Raw genomic sequence first — 21,686 nt, forward strand, 5'->3', positions numbered from 1 at the left:
GAAACTTGTAGATATGATGTCCATGTATAGACAAACAAATGATTACAATTTCAGAACAATTGGATGATTTATTCAAGAGAAAGATCTTCACAAATTGAGCAAGTCAATAACGCGTTTGTCTATCTCTGGCTCTTCTGCAAGTACTGACTGATAGCGTTGTTGAAGTACTCCTGAGGGACATCGTGCCAGACTATGTCAAATTGGAACGTTAGAGCGTTAAAATCCCGAGCCTTTTTGCAGGGCCCTGCACATAACGCTCCAAACGTTCTCGACTGGGGAAAGATTCGGTGACCTTGTTGGCTAAGGTGGGTGTTGACAATCACGAAAACAAGCAGTAGAAACTCTCGCCATGTGCGGACGGGCATTATCTTGCAGAAATGTAAGCTAGGATGGCTCGTCATGAAGGCAAACAAAATAGGACGTAGAATATTATGGACGTACCGCTGTGCTGTAAGGGTGCCGCGCATGACAGCCAGAGGGGTCCTACTATGAGAAGAAGTGGTTCCTCAGACCGTCACTGCTGGCTGTTGGGCCGTATGACAGGCTGGTATGCCAACACTGTCCTGGGAGTCTCCAGACACGTCTTCGCTGGTTATGGGGGCCCATGTCGAAGCTGCACTCATCAGTCAATGAGATTTCACGCCGAAGAGGTTCCTGGAGACGCCCAAAACAGTGGTGGGATACTAACCTGACTGTCGTCCTCCATACGATCCAACAACCAGGAGCGAATGTCTGGGATGCCATTTCTTTTCGCAGCAGAACCTATTTGGTTGTCATACGCTGCACCCTTGCAGCACAACGGTATGTCGACGATATTCTACAGTCTGTTTTGTTGCCCTTCATGGAAAGCACATTTCAGTAAGTTAATGGCGGCATCCCCGGACAAGAGTTTCTACTTATTGTCTTCGTGCCTGACAAACCCTAACTCGGCCAGCAGTCACCGGATCTCTCTCCAATTGAGCGTTCGTAGCAATATGGGCAGGGTTCTCCAAGGATCTGGAGATTTTGACGACCTAACGTGCCAATTTGACAGAATTTGCCATGATGTTCCTCAGGACGACATCCGACAACTCTATCAAGCAATGCCAAACCGGATAAACGCTTGCATAGTGAACCAACGCGTAACTGACTTTCTCGATCTGTCAAGCTCTTTCCTTCAATAAATCATCCATTTGTTTCTGAAACTGTAATTATTTGGTTGCCTGTACATGTGCATCCCATCTATCGATTTCCGTGCCATTCGGATAATTCCTTCGTGGCGTGCCTGTGTGTGTGTTTTTTCCTTACAGAGTTGATCGTTTACAACATCGTTTTCTATTGTAGGGCACCACCAGCCCAAGAATCCTACACCGAAAGGGGGAATAAAGATCAAGAAATGTCATGGAAAGTTCAAAAAAAGCGTATATAGACCTGAACAATCATCTGAAGACGAAGCTGTTGGTTCGAAACCAGTTTCGGTGTTACTTGTGGAAATAAATAGCATTATCAGTAGTGGCTGGTTGCCGCTTCCTTCTTTACAAGAATCAACCTGTATTTTCTACATAGTCAAGGTCTCAAAATGTCAGTTTATGACAAAATAGCACAGAAAAGCGAATGTGTTATAAAAAAATGCTGAAGTATTTAGATATAACCAGAAAATAAAAATACATATAGTGAGGTGGTGGTTCTCCTCTAACATCTTACGTTTAAAAAATAAAAGAATTATTTCCTGCGTAGTTGGTGAAACATGTGTATTTTAACTAGTGCAAAAACTGTCTTCAGGTTTCTGTGTCTATATCTTTCGTTTTTTCATCAGCATTTATTTATGAGTGTGGAAAAAAGACAATGTATTATCAGTAATATACTTGAAATGTTACATCAACATGTGTGTTTAAGACAAGGAAAATACGTAAACAGTTGTAGGAGATGCCCTAATTTGCCTACTTAAAAGAGACTACTATTTTTAAGAAACTATTTCTTAAACTTAGAGCTCATTAGGTCTGGAGAATATTGTCGTGTGAAGGAATAACATGTTATTTCTTAAAATCATCGGATACTTACTAGGAGAACGTTCAGTGGCAGCCAACAAATCATAAATGCTGTAACGACAGCGATCATCATAACGATAACCTGAAACAAACAAGAAAGACGAACTGCAGCGACTGAGCTCAGCGATGCATCGAACCAAACTACTTACACAGAAACATAAGCTCCATGGACTTCCTTGTCACGTCAAAATAAGACGACCGAGCAAAGATGAAGGAAAGAATTTGTGCGATGTTCGAAATAACGCACCAGTCTAGATACAACCACAATTATCTAGGAATCTTTCAGTGAATAGCTGGAGCCAATTGCCTATAGATCGTGATGGTTTTCGGTACTTTTGACAAATAGAAACGCAGATATGTTTGTCTTAGGAAATAAGTCACTGTATATATTGTTATAAATTTGCAGTATAAGATGCTTCCGATAAAGATTCACGAAATAGTGGCAATGAAAAATAGATATGAAGTGTATGTTGCCACGTAAGGTTACTATAATCGTTGATGACTAAAGCTCTGCAGCAGACTCTATGTTTCAGTCGAAATCTATCCCAGTAAGTGTACAGCAGGTTCTGTAGCAAGAAAAGTGGTTTCCATAAGTGAAGAAAGAATCACATATAACGAACAAAAACTTAGGAGAAACTACAGCGCATCACACAAACTTCAGTATCTTGTTTCTACAATAGCAACGCGTAAACAGTCTCATGCAGACCAGCAGCATAGTAGAACTTTCGCGTATCTTTGTGCATGGTGAACATTAATAAAACTGACAAACTACAAGTACAGGGACGGATTTCTTACTGGAAATGGAGGAAAAAAGTCCCGTGAACATGTGTCCGGAAACGCACCGTTGCCACAGTAGATGGCGCTGACGAGTGGCAGCTCCTCTAACCACGTGTCGTGTGTTCCTTGTGTGTTGCAGGCTGTGTGATTGAGCAGCAGAATGGTCCGGCATTAATGTCGGAAACAAACCGAGATGGTGTTTATGTACGGCCAAGCAGATGAAAATGGTCGAAAGGCAGCACGGTTATAGGCTACCAAAACAAGTACCCTCATCGACACCAACCATATCACACACCATTTAAAGCCTTTTTTGGGCGTTTGTGTGGTCATGGGTCCTTTCAGACAGACGAAAGTGCAGGGAGGCGGAGCCAGATTTGGAGGAACGGTATCTACAGAATGTTCAGACAAACCTTAGTACATGCCCCAGGCAAGTGGCCCGCCAACATGGTGTAAGCCAAAGTACGATTATGTGTATACTGTATGACAACCGCTACCACCATCTGCAATCCCATGCATACCACTTTGAACATCTGTTGTGACGCGGATGCGATGAAGCTCCGTACTGTGTTCTGGGACGCACACTGACCATTTCCGGGCACATGTTCATAGGACCTTTTATCATCCATTTCCTGTCAGGAATCGGTCCCTGCAATTTGTTAGTTTTATTCATGTTCACACTGTACAGTAGACAGTTGTTTGTTTGACAGTAGGAGTCTACTAAGAAGTCCAAGACAATTAAAAAGTATTATGGAAGATGTATTATTATGTTATTTACACAATACTATTGCTGCTCGCTTTTGCTGAACACAAAATTTACTTACTTAAGGTGCACTGGCCCGGCAGATAATTTCATGCGGAATCAGAGAGTAAAATATATTAAATAAGCAAAATTCTTTTTTTTACATCACCAGAAATGGAGGTGCTTCTAAGGCCATAAAGCGCTGAACTGAACTTGATTAGTTTATGCATGTGTTAACTCCATTTTAAATTGTTATCTAGGTGAACCCCAAGGAACTATACGTGGCCGGCCGCGGTGGCCAAGTGGTTCTAGGCGCTTCAGTTCGGAACCGCGCGACTGCTACGGTTGCAGGTTCGAATCCTGCCTCGGGCATGGATGTGTGTGATGTCCTTAGGTTAGTTAGGTTTAATTAACCCGGCCGGCGGAAATGTGTCGTCTGGTAGGATGAATCACATTTTCTGTTACACCAGGTCAATGATCGTAATCGGATACGTCGTCATTCAGGCGAACGACTGCTCTACCTATACGTCAGGCCATCGATACAGGCCAGTGGGAGGCAGTATTATGCCACAGGGAACATTCATCTGGGCTTACAAGGGTTATGTGGTAGTAATCGAAGACACCAAAATGGTTGTGGAGTACGTGAACATCATTCTGGAACACCTGCATCCCTTCGCGTGTGTCTTCCCCGACTGTGACGGCGTGATAGTGAACTCACGTTGATGTCTTGGCCACCAAATTTGCATGATATGGACGCGATAGAACACATATGGGACGCTATCTGGTGTAGCTCCACGTCCACAATCCATCGCACATAATATGCGGAAATTATATGGGCTGTTGATAGACATCTGGTGCTATATGCCTCCGTAACGTACCAAGTACTTGTCAAATCCATGCCATGAAGAATCGCTTCTGTATTGCGTTCCAAAGGTGAACCAAGATGTTAGTAAGCTGATGGTCATAAGCTTTTGACTTATAAGTGTCTGTGAGACGACTACCCACTACTCACAGAAGGCAGCTATTGCAGTGGCACAACAATATGGACGCTGGGCAACGGATCAATGGATAGGCGTTTTCTTCGTGGATTAATTGTGGATTAGTAGTATTAGTTGCACACTGGTGTTGGACAAGTCATAGTATTACAGTTCAGGATTGACATCACACTTGGTTTTGTTACTTGAGAACTTATGGCCTCTCACCATTCATAAAATAAATCCTTTAAATGAATGACAAGGCAGTATCTGTATATGAGATGGTATATCAGTAGGTGAACGCTCAGATCACTATGTCATTCAACGTGAAGCTGTAAGTGTACGGATCTCTAGAGGTCACGTACATGATGCTTATATTCATCCTTATGGCCGTGTTGCAGGTGACGCTTTCGTTTGAGTTGGTAATGTTCTCCTATACCGGTCGTCCCGTAAACGATATCATTGGAAAACAATGTAGTGTGTTCAGCAGTCAGCTGTATCTCCCGACCTGAGAGTCATATTGTATGCTTGGAATGCTATCGGGTTCCTTGTTTTTGCTCGCAGCACTATTTCCGAGGTATTTGTAGCACTGAGAGTAGTTTCGAAAGGAGAAGGTCCTTCAAATCCTATGGAGCTCATAGACATCACCGTTAACAGCATCGTACATGTGTGAATACCAGTCAGAGTAATCTCGTTCCATATTGACGATACTTCCGTTGCATGAAACTGATTTACCGACGTTACACACTGTTATTTAGTGGTAAGGATAACAGACGAGCATTAATTGATGAAGGACTAACTGATGTTTTAAGTGTATATTGCCTTCTTGTGCCTTATTTACCCGAAGAAATTATGAGTAGAGAAAATTTATTCACAAACTAATATATTTGTTTTTATATTTCCCTAAATTATAAGAATAAGTATGGAACTGGAAAATAGATACATTTGTGACTTAAATAATGAGAACTGCACCAGTTAATTACGTTTTCAGGCTTGGCACAACGCGTTTCGAGAATTTATTCTAATTTAAAGTGCTTTTGTGCGTTTGTTTACATGAATGTGTTTGGTAATGTTTGCATATGTGGTTTTCAGCTTCTCTTGCGTCTTTTTGCTGTTAGACTGCAGTCTGAAAACGGAAATAATAAATCTTTAAGTGTTTTTAACTACTAATGTTAAAAATGGCATTTTTGTTTGTCTACTTACTGGTATTGTGCCTTCTCCATTATACAGAATATCACATACATGCAAATCATCACTTACACTGTTTGTTTATAAAACATGCTACAAAGATATTACGACACTATGGTTTAGAAAGAGTTTGTCCGCAGTCTGTGGTGTTACAGTGGTTTTGGATTACATTATATATAAAGCTGTCAATTATAAAATGTATTTTTAGCACTCTCGCCTACTAAATTATCGATTACATTTGTTTTTCAAATGAGGTAATGTACATACTTATGAAAATTGTACTGTTATAATATGCAGGAGAAACATTTGGAGATATTAACTGATTCACTATGTAATTTGTCACTGAGAATTTTTTCTCCTTGCTTTTTGTGGTTTACAAAAATATCAAGCTCTTCCATTAAATCCATTGTACGAGATTTTTGGAAGTGGTGGAGTATCTTAAGATCTTCTTCTTTGTTTTCGAATATGTGTCCAGTATTTTTATGTGTGTTGCTATGCTGATTTTGTAAATTGGTTATGTATGTAACAGTTGAAGTGTTCAGTGTATCTAATTTGAAAATTCCTGACAGTTTGTCCTATGTAGGAGCTTGAGCAAGTTTTACTCTTTATTTTGTATTTTCCTGTGTCTGAGAATTTATCTTTATTATTGTTTAAGGTGTGGACTAGTTTCCGTTGTAGTTTTTATTTGTGCCGAAAGCTACTGTCACTCAATGTGACCTAAGCAGGTTTACTATTTTTTGAGACATGTTACGTACGTAAGGTATGCTAGCCATGATTAATGATGTTTAATTCTTTCTTCCCTTCCTCTTTGTTCATTGCGGTTTTGTTTGCTCCGTGTATCATCCTCTTGTATGCAGCTTTGTTGTGTATATATGGGTGACATGACACGGGAGCGACTGTGTTGCTGGAAGATGTCCTTCTTTTCAACATGTCCCACAGATTTCCTATGGGGTTCAAGTCAGATGACTTTGCAGGGCAGTCGAGATGTAATAGGGTTGGGGAGTTTTCGGAAAACGTCACGTATTCTTCCAGCCCGATCAACTTTATGTGCCTGTGTAAGCAACGGTCTCTTGCGAGGTCACCAGTCCAAATGTTCATAGCGTGCACTCCCTGTCGCAATGTTCTCTCAGTTTGGGATGGTCCTTCATTCACTGGCTGCAACAATTCCTGTCGATTTTGCAAGCGATTTTCATTCATAAGCCATGAAACGTGTCTCCGGCCCTTCTCAGTCAGGATATTTCCGACCAAAATTCTGACGTCGTGTTTCGTAGCCATGCATGTTACACCACTGATTCTGGACACGTTGAATAGGCCGCCGCGAAACAGCAACGAATCCAGCAACTTTACGCACCTTATGGCCATGGGCACGGCCACACACGATTGCCCCTTTTTGCCATTCTGTCACCGGCCTTACATTTATCCATGTTTCCTCTTGAACAACAAATGTCTCACGCTCAGTGATCGCTAGTCCCTTATGCTTCCGTAGAGGTAGTGCACGCGAGGCTGAGCTCATGACTCGATCGCTGTTCCATCTGTAAACGCTTAACGACTCATCTGTGCGTGCCCACTGGTGTGATTAATTTTTTGTCCGATGAGCTTACTTCATACCGTTAATTAGTTCTCTTTTCTTCTACCACTCGAGGGTGGAAAAATGTTTAACTTTTTTGCAACTAAGTGAAATTGTATGACTAAATGTGACTCGGACCGTAATCCGTTCCCTTAGCGGGCAGTTCCCTTTCAATTACGTTGAACTTGTACTCTTTACAAACTGACTCAATGTTTCTACTTGTGACTTGTTTTCCTTCTTACGTTTCAAACTTCAATAATTGTCTGAATTCTTTCGGATATGTCCTAATCTGTCTTACATATATATAATTGTCCTTTTTGCTGGATATAAGACATTAGAGTTAAAATCTCATTTTGTTTCTCCGGAATAACATCTGTCGTAAATTCTTCCAACTGAACAGTGGAAATAAAAAACGTTGTAACTACCAAATCTAACATTTGTCAGAAGAATGAAGTAGTAGTGCTTCTACATGTGTACATAATTGATTTGTACACAAAGCATTGAAAAAGTATTCTGATACCATAGAATTCGCCACATATCCGCAAAAAATAATGAGAGAAATTAGAAAATAAATGTTTTATTAAGAACGTTCGAAATACCTTACGAGGAAGTCGACTGGTTCTAAGTGCCAATATGAAAGTTTTTACAAGCTTTTTCTTGCAAACAGCCACTATTAATAGTGCTATTTATTTAAATAAATAGTGACGTTAACAGTTTCGAATCGACAGATTCATCTCCAGAAGGCTATTCATGTTGATATTACATTTCTCGTTGTTTACATTCATTTTTTTTCCAATAACTAATGTAAACAACAACAATGTAATATAAACGTGAACAACCGTCTACAGGTGAACCTGACGTTTCGAAACCGGTTTGTATAAGTAAACAGCGTTATTACCAAAGACAGATTGCTATTTTCGTCTTTGCAAAAATCATAGCCAAGGTCTTAAAAATGTCAGTTTTCTGTAAAATAGCAGGAATAAATGTATTGCCCGAAGTGACGATAATACTGAGGCATTAATTTTTATTTGTGATAGCATATCCATAGAAATACAGCAGTAGGTTTTTAATTACCAAAACTGTAGTAAAAAACCATTTTGGAATTCCAGAGGGAAAAACAGCGTGACACGAAGACCACGCTCCGTCTACTAATGCATGTTTGAAAGACTTTCTTCACAGTTTGACACATGGACCAAGTCTAAGGACTTGTAACTATGTACCTAGAACACAATAGCACTAAAATTGCGTTTTGTGAAAAAATGGCATCTACAACGTTTCCCATTTACACTCTTCAACTGTATTTCATGGGAAGGAGATCATTTTTCTTCAAGTGACTCCAATGTACGATCTTAATAATACTTTATCACTGATTTAGCCGGACAGCTATAAATGAATCTATCGTTTTAGAAAGTTCACATGTCCATTTTATACAACAATGAGGTATATACAGGTTCGTATCAACATAAGGTAGCTGAATCTTGTCAGCATGGAAATGACTCTTCTCCATTACTCCTTGTGTGAGAAAATTGTGTTGCTTTACTGAATGCAACTGAATTAATTTTAGAAGTGGCAAATGTCCTGGACATATGTACTGTTCTATAATGAACATTATGGTGGTTCCAGTGGAAGAATTATAAACTACTGATTTTGAATCAACAAAAGTCGTTTCCCGCGTAGCTAATATTGCGCCAGCAAGAAGCAGTGTTAAAAAATCAAAGAAAATAAGGAAAAACCCTGGGAAGGATAAGTTTAATGTGATTAAAAAGGCAAGAGTTAAAAGAATCGAATTTGTTAATAGTGCAGAAAGAGTTATACCTCCCAGATAAATGGGACCATCATGCAGGTAATATAACGTAACCTAGAATCTATGTAATAGTATTTTGCTCTAGCGGAGCAGAACTTTTTAAGTGATAGGCCTACATATTAATACTTCTATAATATAGTATTAATGATTCGTTTGTTATTACAACACTGCAAGTTATTTTGAACGATTCTCTTTGCAGATGTGTATATAAATGCTTTGAAAAAATAACCAAGGAACAGCAGACTGACTTACTACATCATTTCAGTACATTCAACACGCAAGATGATCAAAATACATTTTAAGTGTGTTGATAACAGTTGCGAACACTCAGCGTAGAAGAGCAGATCAGAACTCTACAGTAAAAATAACAGAATCGTTAAGTTACAGGTGTAATAGTACAGTTAGTAGCAAACAACCCCATGTATGTGAGAAAACTTTTGTTAACTCATTTGGCATATCAGAGAGGTGAGTGACGAAGCTTCAGACCGTGCTTCGAGAGGGACGGAACCTACATGATACGTGAGGAGTCGGCTAAAAGGAGTCGCGCTCTACCGCCCCAAATTGTAAAAACTGTACTTGATCATGTAGTATCACTTCCTGTTTACACTAGCCATTAGGGATCTGATAACCATGTTTCTTTAGATGACAGGCTAAATGTGCAAGAAATGTTTCATTTGCACAAAGCAAAACATCCAAATACTGACGTAAATTACAAGAATATATTAAGTGTTTTAATGAAAATTTTAACCTCACTTTTGTACAACTACAAATCGATACTTGTGTAACGTTTCAGAGCTTAATGGTGAAAATAAGAGGTCATATGCAAAATGATTCAGCAAACAGGGTGGCCATTGAAGAACATACACTGAGGTGACGAAAGTCATGAGATGCCTCCCATTGTGGTGCACCTTTTGCCCCGTGTAGTGCGGCAACTCGACGTGCCATGGTGTGAACAAGTCATTAGAAGTCCAGTGCAGAAATATTGAGAAATGCTGCGTCTATAGTTGTCCATAATTGCGAAAGTGTTCCGGTGCAGCATTTTTTGCACGAAGTGACCGATAGATTATGACCCATAAATGTTCAATGGGTTCTTCAAACCAGTTGTGAACGATTGTGGCCCGGTGACATGGCACATTGTCATCTATAAAAATTCCACCGTTGTCTGGGAATGGCTGCAGATGGTCTCGAAGTAGGTGAACGTAGTCATTTCCAGCCAATGATCGGCTCATCTGGACCAGAGGACCCAGCCGATTCCATATACACACAGCCCACACCATTACGGAGCCACCAACCGCTTGCACAGCACCTCATTGACAACTTGGGTCCATGGCTTCGTGGGGCCTGTGCCCTGCTCAAACCCCACCATCGAGCCTTACCAGCTGAAATCTGGATTCATCTGACCAAATGGTTCAAATGGCTCTAAGCACTATGGGACTTAACATCTGAGGTCATCAGTTTCCTAGACTTAGACAACTTAAACCTAACTAACCTAAGGACATCACACACATCCATGCTCGAGGCAGGATTCGAACCTGCGACCGTAGCAGCAGCTCGGTTCCGGACTGAAGCGCTTAGAACCGCTCGGCCACACCGGCCAGATTCATCAGACCAGGTCTCGGTTTTACAGTCGTGTAGCGTCCAACCGATACGGTCACGAGCCCAGGTGAGGTATTTCAGGCGATGCCGTGCTGTTATCAGAGGCACTCGCGTCGGTCTTCTGCTGTCATAGCTCATTAAACGCCAAATTTCACCACACTGTCCTAACGGATACGTTCGTCGTACGTCCTACATTGATTTCTGTAGTCATTTCACGCAGTGTTGCTTGTCTGGTAGCACTGACAACTCTACGTAACGCCACCGCTCTCGGTCGTCAAGTGAATGCCGTCGGTCACTGCGTTGTCCGTGGTGAGAGGTGATGCCTGAAATTTGGTATTCTTGGATCACTCTTGACTCTGTGGATTTCGGAATATTGAATTCCCTAGCGATTTCCGAAATGGAGTGTTCCATGCGACTAACTCCAACTACCACCCGCTTTCGAAAGTCTCTTAATTCACGTCGTGCGGCCATAATCACGTCGGAAACCTTTTTACATGCATGACCTGAGTAGAAAAGACAGATTCGCCAATGAACTACCCTTTTATACCTCGTGTACGCGATACTATTGCCATTTGTATATGTGCATATCGGTATCCCATAACTTTCGTCGTGTAACAATGGGATCCGACAGCAAACGCGCGAAAATGAGACTAAAATTAAACGAGCTGCGGTTTGTGAAAGGTTGACAATGCACCCAGAGGTAGATGGGCTCTCACTTTGCGGTAATGTGCTCCGGAAGCAAGCTCGACCACGCCCGCAGAGGGTTGTGTGTGCGCACACAGTTGTCACGCACAAGTGAGCCGAGACCTTCCGGCGGGCTGGGAACTGCGCTGGCCGGAAAGCGCTTCCTGCCCAGTCATGGCTGCGCCCGCGCTCGCGTCGGCGTGCCTGCTGCTGCTGCTGCTGGCTCAGGTGGGTGCAAGCTGTCGCCGTGCTGCCTGCGGGCGCCGTACACCCTGTTATTCCGTTGGCCTGTAGGCACCTCAAGCTGTATATCGATGATGGAGCCGTCCTCCCACTTTCACTCACACGATTTATCCCCAACCACCTACGATCGCCCTTTCAACTAACAGGGTAGATTACCTCAGCGAGGCGTTTCACTGTAGCTTTGTGGATTCTCTCACTTTCTATCCGACAGAGTAGACTACAACTTCTAACCGAGCAAAATAGGAATTATGCCTTATCTACTATGATACGTCAGACCGACCTGTCCGTACCAACCTAAATGCATCTTGGATAGATGATCGCACAAAATTCTGTCGTTGAATTTAAATCATATGACACCCTCCTCATTCACGGTCTCTTTCTTACACAAATGCGCCACAGCGTATCAGTTCCTGCCCCTTCCTCACTCTTCACTACTCATTCATTATGAACTCCTAGACTTACACGAGACATCCCATAAGCTTGGCACTAACAATCCATTTGTTTCTCATTAACATCGTCTATTCCAGGACCAACTGCTCGCTACAAGCAAAACGGTAACCACTTCCCTCCACCTGAGCGTAAGGTCCTTTACTAAACCGCCAAAACAATTCATAAAGAGTCTCTAAAAATTATATTTTTTAGTCGTAACGCGTTTCGATTCCTTAGCTCCGTCTTCAGTTGACAATCTCGGATGTTTACTTCATCAGCATATCTCACAGAAACGTACCGACATTACACGTTCCTTTTTTGTGTTCCACTCGTATTTGCCCATTTAACTGTTTAAGATAAAGTCACGTATGTCTTTCACAAATATACAAGTAGCAAGATTAACTCTGTCTATATTTATCCATCCTATTCTCCCCGCCCTTTCCTTCAAAAAGCCTAGCTATGGATCGTTTCCTAAACCACCCCACGATCATATTATCCCCAACGATGAGTCTCATAATATCCATAACACAGGGCTCCAGCTGCGGCTGCGAGTCTACTCGCAGGCCGCAGTTGTGTTACCTCTTTCCACACAGCATTTAATTTGTTGTTTTTCTACGTGCTCGTGGCCGGTTTAAGGCCCAAGCGACACAAGACGCTGTTTGGGGAGTCCAGCTGAGAAGGGTGCCAAAGGCGCCACAAGTGTAAGGTTGCTACACAGGACGTTCCACAATTAGTAGTGGTCGCTCGAGATGTCAAGCTGAGAGGGGGACCAAAGTGCAATGTGTGTACAGTAGCGAAAACTGACATGCGGGAAAGTGTACGAGGGAAGAAAGGGGGTGGGGAGCGACAAATCGTGAGCCGCTTGTGTGGAAAAATGTTCCCGAATCAGCCCTGCATTTGCTTCTGTGAAGAGCTGAGTATTATATACGTGTATCTATCTGTGTTGACTACTTTTTATTAACTTTTTCTAAGTGTCTGCGTATTTTTAAAGCATTTGTAGTGGACAGAAAGAAGCAGCATGGCAGTAGTATTCATTTTGTTGCACCTAGCGACTGCTTGGTTTAGCGTTATACCGGGTGGCCATAAACAGTCTGAAGAGCTTGTAAGAGTGTTGCTGGATAGGTTTTGCACAGAAATAATTGTCAAGGAAACACTTCGATACGCATTGACGCCAGCGAATTAGGCCGTTGCACGTGCAAATTCAAGTGGCCAGCCGAATTCAGTTCGTGCCAGTTGCTCTCTGTGGCGTAGATGATAGCGTATGAGGCTGCTCAGCGTTTGGCTCGGGTTCGATCCTTACTACGGTCCCATGTCTAATCTTTTCTATCGTTCTTTTGTTCGATTTTAGTGCGCCAAACGAAGAATTTGCCCGCGTAATGGCATGACTGGCTAACTTCGATGCTAAGTAACTCGTGAACGGAGCAACATATCGAATTTTTTCTTAACATTTATTTCTCCGCACAACCTAGCTTGCAACACTCTTACAAGCTTTTCAGACTGATTCTGACCACCCTGTACATCTCATTGCATAGACTAACGAGGTTAAAGATGGACAGGGATTGCGCCGGTTGTGTACGGGTGCTTGGGAAATTGGCAAAGTGCAAAAGGCGTTGAAAGCTGCGTTGGCTACGTTTTACAGGCTTCAGGCAGAGCTGCTGTGGCGTCGAGTTTCATGGGGCGAAAATTGTATGATCTCTGATGCCGATAACGCCGTCTGGGATTCTGATGTCGCAACATCTTCCGATACACCTGACTTGGTTCCGCCAGAGTGTGAATGGCGAACTGTAGGAAGGTCGCGAATCTCTGGATGGAAGGAAAAAGTGCGCTGTGGCTGGACGGCTGCTCCTTACAGCTTAAGGCAGGTCTGAGGTCTAGCCCACTGCTGAAAGTATATCTGAGCCAGCACTGGATGCTTTACCTGTTGGAACTGGGGCCGATCTTCCTTAAAGGTCCGGACAAACGCGGTGGGTAGGTTTTCTGGTCACTGGTGCTCCAACTTAGGTGGAAACGGAGTATTAGGGAAATATTAGGCAGGTCGGGAGAAAGGCCAGTGTCCACTCTTCTTGTCGGTGTATCTCATCTGAAACGTGGGGCGAGTTCTGTCCGCCGTTATTCAACGCACTGGGTGCATATACCTGAGAACTGTGGCTCCTGTTGGTGAGAATGACACCTGTCGCTTGGGTTCAGAGAGCAGCCTTGTTTCATACAGGCCGTTGGAGGAAGACCAGTATCATTTTGCAGCATTGTTCCCAGTAACGATTGCGGTCATCTGACTTGGAACCGGGTAGAAGCGTAAACCAGAGGCAGAGGCGATTCTGTGGTGATTTTGCAAGTGGATTACTGGACCTCGGTTGCCGGTGGAGAACTGCAGGACTCTTCTTAAAGGTCATACATGCGCTACACACATGAAGCGGCTACAAGGATAGCACAGTACTTGTGGAGTGCATACGCGAGCTTTTGGGATAGAAAAATCTTTCCACCTGTCCGATTAGTTACATTCTGATTTCAGAGAGGGAACTGTATGCAGTATATGAGCCCCATTAATTGCAGTGAGTAATATTAGTCATGGCAGATGGGAGATTTATAATGTTATTATAGTATTATCTAATTCCAGGTGGGTCTATGGAAATGTTCCAGAACTAATACTATAATTTATGAGCGGTAATAATGCCCACATATTTCTAGGGGCAGAAAACTGGTTGAAATTCTAGATTCCAGTTGGAATGTATATAGCATGACAGATTGGGCGCCGGTGATGGACATCTGTATACAACAGTAAACAATACAATAACATATCGTAAGGTTAGTACAGAATCTGAACACGAAATAAGTTCTGTGAAGGTAAGTGTTAAAAGTCGGCCAAACATGGCAGTCGAGCGCTTTTATAGACCGCCTGTCTCAAAAACAATTGAGGCGGGAAAACTTGGAGAAGGTTACGTGTTATAGTATAAGGTGGATTCCAAGTTGCGAGCCATAGACTGGGAGATTTGAGTGATTGAATGGTAAAGGGGACAGGGAAATTGTTTCAAATGACTTATCGGAAAATTACCTTGATTAGCTAATCAGAGAATCGAGTTGTGAGGATAATGTCTTAATTTTCGTGGTTATAAACATACCTGAACTTTTCCACTCTGCTAACGTAGTACAGGAAATGATTGCTCATAATGATACTTAACATCACTAACTAGAAATGTAAATAGGAAAGTAAAGAAAGGTAGGAAGGTAATTTGCCGGCCGGTGTGGCCAAGCGGTTAAAGGCGCTACAGTCTGGAACCGCGTGGCCGCTACGGTCGCAGGTTCGAATCCTGCCTCGGGCATGGATGTGTGTGATGTCCTTAGGTTAGTTAGGTTTAAGTAGTTCTACGTTCTAGGGGATTGATGACCTTAGAAGTTAAGTCCCATAGTGCTCAGAGCCATTTGAACCATTTTTGAAGGTAATTTCATTTAGTGAGTGCAACAAGAAACAGATTTCAAACTACCTGAGCAGTCACCATCAAACACCTCTGAAACCAGAAGTATTGAGCATAAATGGACAAAGAAAATACGCCTTAGATAGGTACGGCATTTGCCGAGCAAAATTGTAAGGAGTGGCAAAGACACGTCGTCGTTTGACAGCCGTTTTAAAAAGCTGCTACGAAAGCATAAACATTGCCAAAACTTAGAAGAAAAAAACTGAACGACGCCAATATCACCGTTAGGACAGTTAGGCTTGAAGCTTTCAATGAATTTAATAGTAAAATTCTATCTACCGATCTGGCAGAAAATTCTAAAAAGTGTTGGTCTCATATACGAGACTGAGGTTGACAAACAGCAATCCAACATATTACCGCCCTTTTGCGAAACTATTTCACTGGCAAAGACAGTACTGCCGTTCTTCGTTCCAGTCCTTGGGAAGACGTTTCATTTTTTTGTTTGAATCCAGTGGATGCCACTTTGGTTGTAATTTTTAGGGGAACTCAACATAATTTGGATGAAGTATTTGCCATACGAAGACCTTTTTTCTCCTATGGGACTAAGGAATAACCACACAAATCAGAGTTGGAACGTTAATTTCAGACAAGGAAGAGTTAGTCAGACAAACAAACCACCATCAAGAATGCACTGTGGCAAAATGAACTGCTACACGAAAGTACTATTAATATCAGTTCCCCTTTCCGCTTACATGATGACTACAGTGATTTAAGAAAAACCAAAAATATGTACGAGTCTGTCTTGTTACTTTCATCTGTTATACATTTCTTAGTCATCAGTCGTTCGTTTCACCCTTTTTCGGTTATCTGTTATAGTCAACGATAGCCGGTAAAAACTCCAATAAAATAGCGAATACCTCTTGTTCACCTACACGACTACTGCGCAATTTACACTTAGTGCTTGGCAGAGGTTACGTAGAACCACTTCGGGCTATTTCTCGATCGTTGCACTATCGAGTAACACGTGGGAAAAATTTGTGACTCTGTTTCTTTTACTTTATCACTATGGGCATTTCTTCCTATGTAGATGGTGGTTAACAAAATATTTCCGCATTCGGAAGAGAAAGTTTGGGACTGAATTTTTCTGGAAAGATCTCGCCGCAACTAAACAGGCCTCTGTTTTAATGATTGCCACTCCAACTCGCTTATCATATCATTTAAACTTTCTCCCCTGGCCGGCCGTCGTGACCGAGTGGTTCTAGGCGCTTCAGTCTGGAACCGCACGACTGCTACGGTCGCAGGTTCGAATCCTGCCTCGGGCATGGATGTGTGTGATGTCCTTAGGTTAGTTAGGTTTAAGTAGTTCGAAGTTCTAGGGGAGCGATGATCTCAGATGTTAAGTCCCATAGTGCTCAGAGCCATTTGAACCATTTCTCCCCTGTTTCGCGAAAATACAAAACAAGTAGCTCTTATTTCAGCTTTATCAATATACTTTATCAATCCTTCCTGGTAAATATTCCAAATCGCGCAGCAGTATCCCAGAAGAGGAAGTACAAGCGTAGAGTAGGCATCATCTAAGGGTACTGCCAATGAGGCGTACTATTCGGTTCACCTTCCCTAAAAACTTAGGTGTGATTGTTCAAATTTAAGTTGTTCGTAATTGCAATCCACAATTATTTAGTTGAATCTACAACCTTCAAATTTGAATGATTTAACGTGTAACCGAAATTTAACGGAATTGTTATAGTACTTATGTGGAAGGCTCAAGCATTTTACTGTGGAATACTTTAAATATCACTGATCATTTTCACGGTTAAAGGCTACTATGCAAAGAGCAAAAATGATTATCTTACCATACTCTCAATCACATCCTCTCCTGCACCAAACCTCAAGCGATACATCTCATATTATCGACTAGCCCAAATCTCCTCTCTCCTCCATCTCGTAAGTGGAAATTTTTTCTCAGATACATGACACGAAACGCAGGCCACACTATTAGATCAGTGCTCTGTGTAAAATATCTTACTCGTTTGTATTCAGTAATTTAAACAATTCTTAGTAAGTGTGATATTGATAGTTTCTCTGTTTTCTTATTTACGAGACATATAAAGCAGCTGATGTTAACTTAAGATGTTTTCAGCGGCTGTTATTTTCAACAGATATCGCATCGGAGTTTGGGAACACCACATATGATAGGGCGCTGTATTATGTCCGTCAGTGCCGGGTGGGATTACACACACAGCTGGCCTCGGCTGTTATGAGCGCCGTCCGTCAAGACATTCTCGGTTACAAAAACTTCACTGATCTTCTGCAGTGGACCAACCAAAAACTTGTTTACCTCCAGAAAAACCACGAGGTTCGATATACACTGGTGTGCAAAACTTAAGGATGAAAGTAACTTTCGCATGATGTGTCACCGCCAAATAACATAGCTCGATGATATTTTTACCATACATAGAAAGAACTACAGTATGATGCAGCAGGTAAGTGAAAGAAATACGCATAGAGACAAACAGAGATGGCAATTTTATTCGAAGAAGATAATTACGCTGAAGTCACCACGATTTATGATTGTCCCCTTGGCATTACAAAACACGGGACGTGGTGACAGCAATGCATGCTCTGCAGCATGCTCCCATGCTGGCCACAAGGTGGCTGAGCAGCTCTTATAGTAGGGCGTCCCATTCCTTAACTGGCGCGTTTGAAAACTGCTGGATGGTCATTGGTGCATGTGGACATCCTGAAGTAGATCTCACCAACTCATTCCACACGTGTTCGATGGGATTTAAGTCGGGGGAAAGGGCAATCCAGTCGATTCGTCTAATATCCTCTCGCTCCAAGAGCTCCTCTACCTGTGCTGTTTGATGCGGTCGCGCATTGTCATTCAAGAAAATCCGGTCAGGGCCGAATGCATCTTTGAGAAGGCAGACATAGGCAAGGAGTACAGCGAAGCATTACGGGTGAGTGTGATATTTTCAAAGGTCTGGAGATTAGTACGCTCATGCACCATTATGCCTCCTCACACCGAAACAACTGGCTCACCAAAACGATTATACCTCACTACTGGCCGGTCCATTCTCTGCGCTTTTAGTACCATCGGAAACGGTGCCGTCGATTTGCCAGTGTCAACAGAATACAACATAATGGTCGTCGGGAAAGGTGAGCACCCCATGCAGTCGCTGTGCCACTGTGGAGCACGAAATTGCGTGCTATGCCTTCCTGCCTGCTACACAGTGTAGTGATCATTTGCTGCTGTAGGTCGACCACCACCTCTAATGTGGACAAGAGTGCATGTGATTTGGAACGCTGCTTACGCAGTACCAAACTCGTGGGCTGCACTCGTCGCACTATGTCATTCTGTCTGTTCCACGATGAAGTCAGCGAAATGTTGCCTTAGGCCACGTTGTTACGAAGAACACCACCACAGTGCACCGTAACTGCTGGCTGACTGACACACGCTGCCTTTCTTCGTTACTTCAACCTCCTCTTGCTGCGGAGCAGCCCAATCTTCTTTATACAATTTTGATGTTACATTTTCCCACTATTTAGAAAACAGACTTTCCCGTAACATTACCACACGTCAAAGTTATTTTAAATGACAAAAGGAATATATATTCGCTAATGAGATTCGTCATAAGTAAACTATCACAGTTTGGTAAGTCAACAACAATAGAAGCTGAAATGACCTTTATAACTCCTTATTAAAGCCGTCTGTGGCTGAGAGAGGAGTTCAGTATATATAAACAAAAATTTTTCATTGTTCGTCCAGTAACATAAAATTTCTGAGACCTAGTAAAGCAAGTTTTAAATCTAGCCTAAAATAATTTCTTCTGGGTGATTAATTCCTTCCATTCCATAAACGGATTTCATTTAAATACTGGTTGTCTGTAAAAAAACTATCTTTAAGTCTAGTTTCACGAACAGGACCAAAAATGTGTTCATTAACGTTAAATTCAGGTCAGTGCGCCATTTATAAACTTGCAGTTGGCCAGCATGTAGCCATCCACTGAAACTAAACATAAATACATATCCGGTAAACTCACTTGTTCCACGTAACTTCGACAAAAAGAAGTTCAAAGGATCTATGGAACATGTAACTACTTGTATATATCTGAGTAGTTTCTGTTCTGTCGGGCATCTCCGATATATACATTTCCGAAAAGAGGGTAAAGACTCCTCGATGTTCGTTTCAGTGCGAATGAACAAATATCGTCACAACTCCTACTGGAAGCAGGATTTGCGAATATTGAGTGTAATGGACGAGGGACGTTGCATTGCAGCGTACGGTAAGTTGAAAATTTGAGTAGGTTAGGAACCATGTCCGGATAACCGAAGCGGTGAATGCATCGCTTATGAGAAGCTGTAAATCCGGGTTCGGGTCGCGGTCTGACACTAATTTTCAATTTTCACCGTTGCATTACCACAATCCATTCTTTCCCTTTCCTTACCTTTCCTACATTTCATGTTTACATGTTTGTAACTAACTAATTAAAAATAATCTGCCTGACAAAAGAAGTGACGCGCCCAGAAGATGAGAAGGAAATGAAAAGAAACTTCACAGGTTGAGAGAGAATGTGACGTTACGCCAACGTTTACAAATCTGAGACAAATTTACAAACAACTTGTCAATATCCTGGGTCCTGGCAATGGAACGGAAATGATGTCCGAGCTAGGCCCATATATGTTCTATCGGGGACAGATCTGAGTATATGGGTGGCCCCGAGAGTACCTCACGAACGTGCATGAGTGAACGAGCATTGTTTTGTTGAAAATGGCACCGCGATACTACCTCATGAGAGGTAACACGTGAGGACCCAGGAAGTCCCTGACGTCGCGTTGTGCTGTCAGAGATGCCACAATCACTACCAGTCGTGGCCTGAAGTCTTATCCGATGGTCCCGCAAACCATAACGACTTGAGGAGCACGCTGTGCCTCTGTACAATATTAGAGGAAGAAGACCCCTCCCCAGGTCGCCGTCACACTCGCCGACGACGGTCATCCGAGGTAGTACGTAGCCACGATTCATCGCCGAACAGAATGCGACTCCATAAATGAGCAATCCATGCTTCCTGGGTATGGTAACACTTCACACCCTGCCATTTGTGTTGTGAATTTAACGGCAGCCTAGGCACAAGACGGTAATTCCCTATTCCAGCCGCTGCTAGTCTTTGATCAACGGTGCGGGATGACAGGTTGTTGCAGGGGGTGCATTACATGTTATCGGATGGCAGGCGCAGATTTGAAGAGGTTACGAAGTCATTCCGAGTCTATCAGCCGTCTGGTGCACATCGTTCACTGCAAAGTTGTTTATCCTTCGCTAGCGCCTTCACGTAAGTGTGTTCTCTACATTATTTGTCCTAATCACGATATCAGTGTCAGATTTTGTGCAAAGAATTATTCCCGCGTTTTGTAGCACGGCGCCAGGACATTCATACAATCATGCGACGGCGCATTTGTGATCCGTTAACAAAGCGTAGAGAAACAATGGAAGGTATCGAAGCTAGTGACTTTGTAAATAATCCGACGGATTTTCAGGAAGTTATTCCTCGTTCTAATACCGTTCACAACCTCAGTTCCCAATGCCAACAGCATCTAGGGCCACACGTGTTCTCAGGACAACGTCACTACAACGTACAACCAACTGCACAGCATATTCACTTTGTTCAAGACCCGAAGAGCGTCCACTGTCAACAGCAGTGCGATCAGCCTCTGTTACCAGGAGGCCAGCTACCGCCGCTCACCGACGATATGCGGATGCACTGTCAGCCGTCAGCTCCCAACGTCATACAACTGGTCCACCGACCACCCCATCAACCACGGCAGTCAGCCGGTATCCATTCAACAGTGGAACAACAGTGGCCTCAAGGAGTACAGAATAACCTGCCACTTCAAAATCGCTTTGAAGTTATTGCAAATTCTTGTGCCTGTGAAAGTGAACCTCCTGTCAATAAAAACTCTCTACAACCACCAATAAAAATAATGATCCCTCCCGTATTTATATACAACACTAAAAAGTGGAAAGATATAGCAAAAAGATTTAGAGAGGATCCTTTCTCAGCCGGCCGCGGTGGCCGTGTGGTTCTGGCGCTGCAGTCCGGAACCGCGGGACTGCTACGGTCGCAGGTTCGAATCCTGCCTCGGGCATGGGTGTGTGTGATGTCCTTAGGTTAGTTAGGTTTAAGAAGTTCTAAGGTCTAGGGGACTTATGACCTAAGATGTTGAGTCCCATAGTGCTCAGAGCCATTTGA

General features: G+C 42.7%; 2 protein-coding genes across 2 annotated transcripts in view; one reads left to right on the plus strand and one right to left on the minus strand.

Moving 5' to 3' along the window:
* The window catches only part of LOC126184265 (serine/arginine repetitive matrix protein 1-like), a 334,704-nt gene that overhangs the window by 87,840 nt on the left and 225,178 nt on the right, over window positions 1-21,686 (minus strand). The window contains exon 3 of the mRNA XM_049926638.1: window positions 2,041-2,109. Within this exon, the coding sequence (XP_049782595.1) occupies window positions 2,041-2,109 (69 nt within the window). The remainder of the gene's footprint in view (window positions 1-2,040; window positions 2,110-21,686) is intronic.
* Window positions 11,488-21,686, plus strand: part of LOC126183851 (serine/arginine-rich splicing factor 1-like) — an 86,607-nt gene continuing 76,408 nt past the window's right edge. Inside the window, exon 1 of the mRNA XM_049926138.1 lies at window positions 11,488-11,584. Coding sequence (XP_049782095.1) covers window positions 11,531-11,584 — 54 coding nt within the window. The 5' untranslated portion in view covers window positions 11,488-11,530. The remainder of the gene's footprint in view (window positions 11,585-21,686) is intronic.

Source organism: Schistocerca cancellata, chromosome 4 (assembly GCF_023864275.1).
Source record: "Schistocerca cancellata isolate TAMUIC-IGC-003103 chromosome 4, iqSchCanc2.1, whole genome shotgun sequence".
Lineage (NCBI taxonomy): Eukaryota > Metazoa > Arthropoda > Insecta > Orthoptera > Acrididae > Schistocerca > Schistocerca cancellata.